Genomic DNA, 9351 nt, shown 5'->3' with positions numbered 1-9351 from the left:
GGGGACTAATGATCCCATGGGGGGAGATACCCCACACTTTCGGGCTAATGTTTGAACCGTCTTTTCCATCCGTATAGACCCGAATGCATAGATTACTTGTTAATATATGTGTGATGATCAATTCCATAGTTTGGGAATACCTTTGAATATGAATTGAGGTCATAAAAATCCCCTAACTGAAAGACGAGTTGAAAACTTTTCTATCGATTAAATTTTAGTGAACGTCTCAACTTGGGTTAACTTTCATCGACCATAAATTCTTGTATATAATGAGTTAGAGGACCTACTGTATATCAAATGAAAGTTATTTGAATCTTCTTCCCAACTCCATTGGTTTTGCCTTAATCTGAAATCTGAGTAAAAAGTTATGCTTGTTTTCCAGAGAGGTGTCAGTCTGATTGCGACGGTCAGACTGACGGACCATCAAGCCAGTGATGGTCCGTCCAGTTAGGCCGTCAACTTGAAACAGAAAGCTCTTTCTCTGAACCAGTTAAATAATATCAACTATTAGAAAGGATCTAAACCTTGGTTTTGTTTTTACTTAATGTCAATTATGTCATCTCTGTTCAAACAACTACAATAAGCAGCGTTCTGTTTTCGCATTTATTTGGAACATGGAACTGTTCCCTAAGCAGCCTGTAGAAATCATTATAGGTTTTTCCATATCAGGGTGTGCAATTTCTCTACTGGTACAATAATTTACCATAGTAGTTTTAACAGTAAATGGGACCTAACCATATGCAGGGAAAGAAGAAGTTCTCGGTGCCATCAAGCAGTAAAGACACAAGCAAGTGCATTAATGGACAAATCAACCGTTCAAAATATGGAGAAATAGGAGTTCCATGTGCTCTTGATGCTATTTTTGAACAATACAAGAACACCATGAAAGGGAACCAAGATGTTTCTGCTCCTAACGATTCTGTTGAGGTTTCCGTTTCCATCACAGATGATATTAGAACATCAAGAAAAAGAGGCCTTACTGAAGGTTAGTCGTTCCTTCAGAAATGAATGAGTTCAGCTGTTCACATGTTTGTTGTGCTCATCTTATTTTCTTGATGAATTAGCTTTCATGAGATCTTCTTTGGTACTAATATTTTTCGGTAACATTCATTTCCGAGTATCCGAGCTTGTTCCTGTAACTAACATAGATGCACAGTAAAACAAGAAGCTAATACTTGTGCCATTTGACCTTGCTTCCCAAGCTACTAATAAGCTGCTGATTCTAAATTTCAATTCAATCTTTTGTTAGTTGGAATTGCTTCTGTATAATACTACTTATGTATAACAACAAACAACAAACAAACCCACTGCATTCCCAAAAAGTGGGGTCTGGGGAGGGTAAGATGTACGCAGACCGTACCGCTACCTCGAAGAAGTAGAGAGGCCGTTTCCGATAGACCCCCAGCTCAAGATAACGCATAGTAAACAAGGAGTTGATGACATAACAGAAAAATACTACTTATGTATATTAGTTACTAATATTTTTAATACTAATACCTTGTTGTACTTGGAGAAATGTTGAACTCTAGAAGTCGAAGGGGTTATTCCTCTCGAGTCTTGAGTTAAGAGTGTTGCTACATGGAGAAAGCTGTCTAATTTTTTTTTTTAAATGAACATAGTGAGCGGGCCAACTTTTGCGCACCTCAATAATTTCACAGGATACTTGCAACCCTCCCACACACAAATAGGTAACTCTGTCCACTCTTGCTAGGAGAAATGGAAACCTAGTGTTTTTATATCTCTCCTCGGATTTGAACCTGAGACCTCATAGTTCTCAACCACTTCATTGACCATTAGGTTAGCCATTGGGCGCGATCATTGTCCATCTCTTACAACACAAACAGTACCATACCCAACATTAATTCACAATATCCCAAAAACATCGTTAATCCAACATTAATCCAGTAGTTCCCAAAAACAGTGTTAATCCAGTATCATGGGCCTTGGGAAGGTTGGATCATTGTCCATTGCTTAAGCCCTAAAAAATAGCATTAATCCAGTACTTACTAAAAACAGATGGAAATCCTTTAGATAGGGGTCGTTTGACAGAAGGGATAAGGGATAACTAATCGGGAGATTAACTTTAAAATGAGCTTATCCCATGTTTGGTTGGGATAAAATGCATGAGATAACTCATCCGGGGAATAATTATCCCGTGATTATAGTGTTATTTTTATGCCTTCTTGAGGGTGGGATAACTAATCTCGGGATAGTTAATCACTGAATAACTAGTTTCCCAACCAAGCAACGCCTAAATGTTTTAAGGATCATCTTTGCTAGGGATAGAGCCAGAAGGTTATATACAGGTTTGGCCGAATTCAGTAGCTCCAGTCCAAATCTTATATTTATATCAAGTCCACTAACTATACACCAAAATTAAATTTGAACTCAGTTACTAACACCCCATATCACTATCCTAGAATTTAGAACCCATCAAATCGTGGCTTCGCCTTTGTCTTTGATGTTGTAATGAAGATTGGAAATGGAAGAATTCAAATTGACAACCCAAATTTACAGAAATCTTCTTGGGTTACTAGTGAGAAGAAACTACTGTTTGTTTGGTTCCTATGCTCAGAGAAACTACATTTGATCTGGAGTTTTTGCTATGGAAAATATAGCAAATATCTCAAAATGTTACATGTTCTTGCATTTGGTGCATTCTCAAGAAGTGATCGACAAATTCTTGTTTAGTCCTGACTCTTTCTTTTTTACTGGTTTTCTAGGTAGCAGCGGAACCCAATCAGCTCGAAAGGTTTTGGCAATTCTTGGAGAAGGTTCAGCAGCAAAGCCGAGAAGAAAAGTGAGAATGCTCGATAACATTGAGAAACCTAATACTCTCTTCAATCATTGTAAGTCCACATAAATCGTAATCTTTCATAAAATCATTGCAAAAATGAAAAATGTTATCTTTTCCCGTTTCCAGATGCAAATGGAGGTTGCTGGTGGGATTGCAACATGGAAGGCGTTGATAACGAAGAAGTGGGATGTAATGAAGTATGGGAAGGAATGGGTTCTACTACTCTAGGGGGATTGGAATGGCACTGAACTAAGCGACGCGAGGAGAGAAATGAATTACATACCCGATGAAAGTCATTGGTTGGGGTCTCGAGAGGGTAAAGTGTATGCAGACCTTACCCCTACCTCCTAGAGTTACATAAAATATTGTTGCTATTGAGACTCTTGATGTCTAGAGTTATTAGCCTATTGTAATAAGCTATGTTAATCTTACATACTTTTTGTACACATACTAATCTTCCAATTTAATATGCATAATATGTTGTTTACGTATGAGAGAGTCTTGGCTTACTTTTAAAAGCATAACTTAATTTTTTTTTAATTAAAAATGAGGGGAGCATTTACTATTGAGTAGACCATCTAGTACCGTCTGAATTATGACCAAATTAGCTACGACACACTCTAATTTCATGAGGATTCTGTTACCCCTGAACTAAATTTTAGTGTATTTTTGTCATCTTTTTTAGCTGACGTGACGCCTTTTGTCAATTTTTTTAGCAGATGTGACACCTTTGATGTGAATCCTATTTTATGTAATAAAGGTGCTATGTCAGCGCAAAAGAGTGATAAAAATATGCTAAAATTAAGTTCAAGGATATAGGACCCCTATGAAGTTGGAGTGTGTCGTAGCAACTTTGATCAAAGTTTGAGGGGCTACTGGATGCTTATCTCGTATTATATTTTAATCCAATTATTACTTTACATTAAGGATTGACCACATTTAATTGTACACTTTTGGTGGTTAAACTTTGATAAATAGCTCTAAAAGTAGAGCTTTTTGCCATAATTGTCCCTCTATTTGCCCTTCAAATATCAGATAGAAATGGAATCCTCAAAAATTAGGGCCGGAGTATTAGACTTGTTCTACTTCAGTATAGGTACTGTAAACGTAGGTAAAATAATAATCATTCGGCCGATTACTTGGTCCAAGTATATTATGTTAAAATAATTATAAATGTGTATATAAAGAACAAATTGTTGTCTGTATGTTATATTAGATAAAAAAGTGTACTTAAAAGAGGGACATGATAATTCACCATCACATAACAATTAAGGAACAAATTTAAATTTAGTGTAATCAACAAAATTTTGTCATAAATATGAAAAGTGAAATTATACTGATATTGAACATGGATACAGACTCAAAATAAGGTAAAGAAATGAACTACACTATACATAAGAATAATAACATAACACAATTGTTGCAAATTAATAATAACAAAAAAGATTGTAGTGAAACAAAAGATGACAATTTGATAGTTAAGGAGGAATAAAAATTAAAATCCATCTATCAAGAGACTAATAACACAATAATTATAAACTTTATGTTTCTATTACTATATATATTTTAGGACTGCTTAATTATTGATTATTTTAATTCTACTTATCATATATGTTTCTCGTACGATATATATTTTTGGACTACTTTATAATTAATTTTCGTAATATTTTTCTCCATATATGTTTTTCCTACTATATATATTTAGAATTGCTTAATTATTTAAAACTATTTACCATATATGTTTCTCTTACCATATAAATTTTAGGACCACTTAATTATTAGATTTCCTAATATTTCTCGCCATATATGTTTTTGTTTATATATATATATATAATTAATTATTAAATTATCCTAATACTATTTACCATATATGTTCACTTACGATATATATTTTATAATTTCAGAATTTTTCAAATATATGTTTCTATTACTATGTATACTTTAGGACTGGTTATTTGTTAATTCTCCTAATACTATTTACCAGTTACCATATATGTTTCTCTTACCATATATTTTTGTAGGATTTCTAATTTTTAGAATATGTTTTTTATCTGACCATAATTTTTAGAACAACTTAATTATTAATTTTCCTAATACTTCTAACGTATGTTTCTGTTACAAAAAAACTTCATAAAAGTGACCGTGATTGTTTCAACTATAAAACTATGTCCAATTTCCATCCTTTTCAATACTAAATTCAATCTCACTAATGCTTTATGTTCTGAGCTAACACACAGAGAATGATCGGCCGCATCCCCAAGTGAGGGTCTTGAGAGCATCATTTGCGATGCTACGTAGGAAGCTTGCTTGACCTATGGGAAAAGATATGAAGGGTTGATCTCCAATGAATGGAAGCCCTTCGAGCGTATGCTAAATGGAGTTCTCTTGGCTGTTTAGTAGCCAAAAGAACATCAGTTAGCAGCTTCTCTAAAGGCTTCCAGTCCATGGGGGTCAAGCCTTCAAATCCTTTTCTCATAAGTCGAGCAAGCACCAAGCGTAGCATTGATAATTCAGCTTTGAAGACCTTCCTTCTGGTTCGGCCCATCATTGTTTGCTGAAGTTGGCTTAGAAGATTCTGGAAAACCGTTTGTACATGGCCAATATGTCATCCATGCTATAGCGAAACCAGAACTTTCAATCAAAAGGGTTCAACCATATCTTTATCTAAATTGCGCAAACTAAATTATTTTAGCATCTGTCTTCTCATGAAATTAAAAAAAAAAAATATAGGAAAATCTAAGGTTTTGAGATGTATTTTTTTTGCTAGTAACCAACTTTGGTATCCCACAATTTTTTCCAATAGTCTCCGCTTTTTGTTACTATCTACTATCCCTTGTACTTTGGTTATCACACTTTTTTTGTTGTTGCTATTGTTCTTTGATATGCGTTTCCTGAAGATGAGGTTTTACGGAAATAACCTCTCTACCTCCTAAGGTGGAGGTAAGGTTACCAACTTTGGGATCCCAAGAAAGATTTTGAAAGCTTGTAGAATAGAAAATTTTGTTTCATATTCATTGCAATCTATTTTGATCGGATTCTTAAAAAATGTTAGATCAATGTGTGGCAGATCATCTAACAAAGAATTTCACACGCAACATATGACTTACAGAGTTTTAAGATTAAAGCATGTTGTCTTTAAGATCAAATAGGACTTACAGAGTTGTAATGTTTACTAAGGATGGTAGGAATTATTTGGATAAAATAATGACTATTCTCCCTAAGCACTTCAATAAAGCACATGTTTTCAATCATTTTTGGAGGATCCGGCATGATACGGTAGCATTTTTTGAGAGTCAAGCAACATAGGTTGCTATTACTTCAAGATTTCACATTGTAAAGGAATGAAGAAATTGTAGGCTAATACAACATAGCAGTAGTGGATGGACCTGCATCCACATTTTCAGGCTAGAACAATTACATATATATGCTTAGTGAAGTTAAAGGAATTCAGTTAAGAGTGTATATATTCCACATTCTGTGAACTCTTGTTGATTCTGGATTTCGTTCACGGAAATGCACTTAATGTCTTCCATGATGGACCAAATACGGTTACTGTTCTGAGCTAAATTTCACTTTCGGAACACCTCTGAATTTGAGTATACTATTGGAACATCTGTCATTTATATCATTTGTGTCCAACATTAGAAAGGATGATCTAAACCTTAATTTAGTTTTAACCTATGTCAATTATATCATTTGTGTTCTACAAAGCTATAAGAAGCGGTGTTCTACTTTTGCATGTATAAGGAACATGAAACTGTTCCCCTGAGCAGCCTGTAGAAGTAATTATATTTTTTTTTATATAGGGGTGTGAAATTTCTTCACTTGTATTGTATTTACCTTCTTGGCTTTAAGTGCAAGTAGTAAAGACACTAGTAAGTATGAATAAAACAAATGTATGGGCAAAGAAATTGGAAAAATATTTATGGTTATCAATTTTTATGGACATGTTTAGTTCAGTTGTTCAGATGTTTGGTGTGCTCATTTTCTTGATAAATTACTTTTCATGATATTGCCTTAGCTATTTCTTATTGGTTATATTTACTTCTGAATATCTAAGCTTGTTTCTGTAACTAACATATTATGTACGTCCATTTTTAAAGATGATATTACTCATATAAAATACTTACTAAAATTTCTAAAACCCTATTGACCTTATATAGGATGGTATGAATTTTGTAGTAGATTTAAGCCAAACCTTTGTATTTGTATTAAGTCCACTAACTATATACAAAAATTAAATTTTAACGAGATCACGACATTTTGGAAACAAAGATGCAACCTAATAATAACTTTTATTACTATTATATCGTGTCACGCTTTTAATTTCCTCTTTTTTGACAATATTTTCCTTTGTGAATTAATGGTTGAATCATGTTCGGCTCAAACAAACATTATGATGAAAGCACAAATAGTATAAATGAGATATGATATTTAGGAAGTAATACTGAAAAGGACTGATCCCTGTTTGGTAGGACTCAACAATTTAAATTAAATAAGTAAATAATCTCATATTTATTATTCTCAACAAGAACTAGATCTACTAATTTATGCTTCGTTAAAAATAAAAAAAAGATGTAAGCTTCTTTCTGACTAGAGCTGCGACTTTTGCAAACTTTTGTATTTCACTATGTATGCAATTAGATTTGATATTTTGCTACATCGCTGAAAGAATAAGAACAATAACGACAGTTTTTCTAATGGTATTGCGTCAGTTTAGCGGACGCTACATACATTAATGGTGGTTTGGAAAAGCGTCGTAATTACGTTTGCCACAAAGATATTGTGGCGGTTTTGCTAAAATCGCTATAATTATAATTAGTAAAAACGATAGTTTATGGTTTTATATTACAACCATTACCATCTCCGCTATTTTATATATTAACATTGCATTAAATGACAGTTTTAAACCACCATAATGTTCGATGAGGACTTGCATGACCTACGTTGGCATAATGATTTTATGTATATATTGTACGTGTTGAATCCTCTTCTATTTATTTTTTCTTCAAATTTTAACCCCCCAGCAAAAATCGTTGCTCCGCCTCTGCTTGACAGACTCAAAATCGAGTCAAAATTTTTGTAATTAAGCTTCAAACAATTGAAATTTATATTGTTTATCTTGATATAGATTCGAATTTAAAATTCAATCTGAACTTTGAATTGTAATATCTTCCATTCAAAACCAAATTACAATTTTCATATTCAATTGTCTGCAAACTTAATAATAAACCACAAGGTTGGTGTGGTGGTTCAGCACCTCACCCCTTAAGCAAGAGGTTGGCTTTGTGGCCAGTTCCATCCCGCTTTGTGTGCTGACAGTAGAAATGGAGGATTAATCTCACGGCTGTTTCCTACCGAGGATTAGTCTCACGGCTGTTTCCTACCGCTTAGTACACTGACAGTAGAAACTGAGAGTTAATCTCACGGATATGGGCTGTGGGACCTTGGAAAATAAAAAAGAAAAAAAATCCCCTCACAGTCTGTCCCCATCATCTCTACAGAAAAAACTGAGTTGTTACAACACTGCCTCTTATATCTTGTTCCTACAAAATAAAAATTGACACGACAAAAAATAAGTGCCATTCCACATTCTGTGTTTGATTCAAGTTGCTTGGATAGTTATGGTATTAACATTTCATGTTCTTATCATTGATATGAACGAACTAAAATTTAATGCAGTAAATAAAATATTGTCATTGATATAAAAAGTCAAAACTATATTGATATTGAACATGGTTACAGTCACTAAATAAGGTAAAGAAATGTACTACATTATAAGAATAATAACATAACACAATTGTAGCAAATTAATAATAACAAAAAAGATTATAGTGAAATAAAAGATGACAATTTGATAGTTAGGGAGGAATAAAAATTAAAACCCATCTATCTAGAGATTAATAACACAATAGTTATAAACTTTATGTTTAAATTACTATATATACTTTCGGATTTTTTAAGGCATAATACATAAAGTATAAACAAGACCTTTAACATGACACCAAATTCTAAGTATGACCTTTAACTTTACCAGTGCACAAGTAGGTTGTAATGCTCCAAGAGTACACCCTGGGCGCCACACGGTGCTTACAGTCCCGAGGGACCACAAGTTAACCCATGAACTGGTACCTGCTGCAGGAACTGAATAATATAATAACATATGCGGAAAAGAAACCGATAAGCCATAAGGTTTTAAGTAATGAAACTAATAGAACCTGCAAACCAAACTAATAATATTACTGATAAAATATCTGACAATGTCAACTGAAGTCCGAATACTAAATAACTGACTGTAGTGTCCAAAAGCCTCTAGACTGACTAATTATGAGTTGATGGGATAGGCCCCAACTAACTACTGAACTAAAAACATAAACAAATAAATAAATGATCTATCCTCGAAACTATGAGTATTCACCCCTGCAACGGCTGATGGTTTGGAAAATCTATGTGCGATCCGGGTACTGGGCGTCCGAACCTATGATATGATACATTATAGCACAAGAAAAGTGTATGCGATCTGCACTTAGAATATACTGGTATGCTAAATGAGG

General features: G+C 33.7%; 1 protein-coding gene across 1 annotated transcript; it reads left to right on the top strand.

Moving 5' to 3' along the window:
• Positions 1–723: 723 nt before the first annotated feature.
• LOC124891279 lies at positions 724–3130 on the top strand. The gene is made up of 3 exons (XM_047403068.1): positions 724–985; positions 2724–2849; positions 2924–3130. Exons 1-3 carry the CDS (start codon positions 724–726, stop codon positions 3043–3045), a joined length of 510 nt encoding a protein of 169 aa, XP_047259024.1. The 3' UTR covers positions 3046–3130.
• Positions 3131–9351: the final 6221 nt, after the last annotated feature.

This window comes from Capsicum annuum, unplaced genomic scaffold (genome assembly GCF_002878395.1).
Source record: "Capsicum annuum cultivar UCD-10X-F1 unplaced genomic scaffold, UCD10Xv1.1 ctg3340, whole genome shotgun sequence".
NCBI classification, from domain to species: Eukaryota; Viridiplantae; Streptophyta; class Magnoliopsida; order Solanales; family Solanaceae; genus Capsicum; species Capsicum annuum.
The sequence above is the reverse complement of the archived record's forward strand: the minus strand, read 5'-3'. Positions and strand labels throughout refer to the sequence as shown.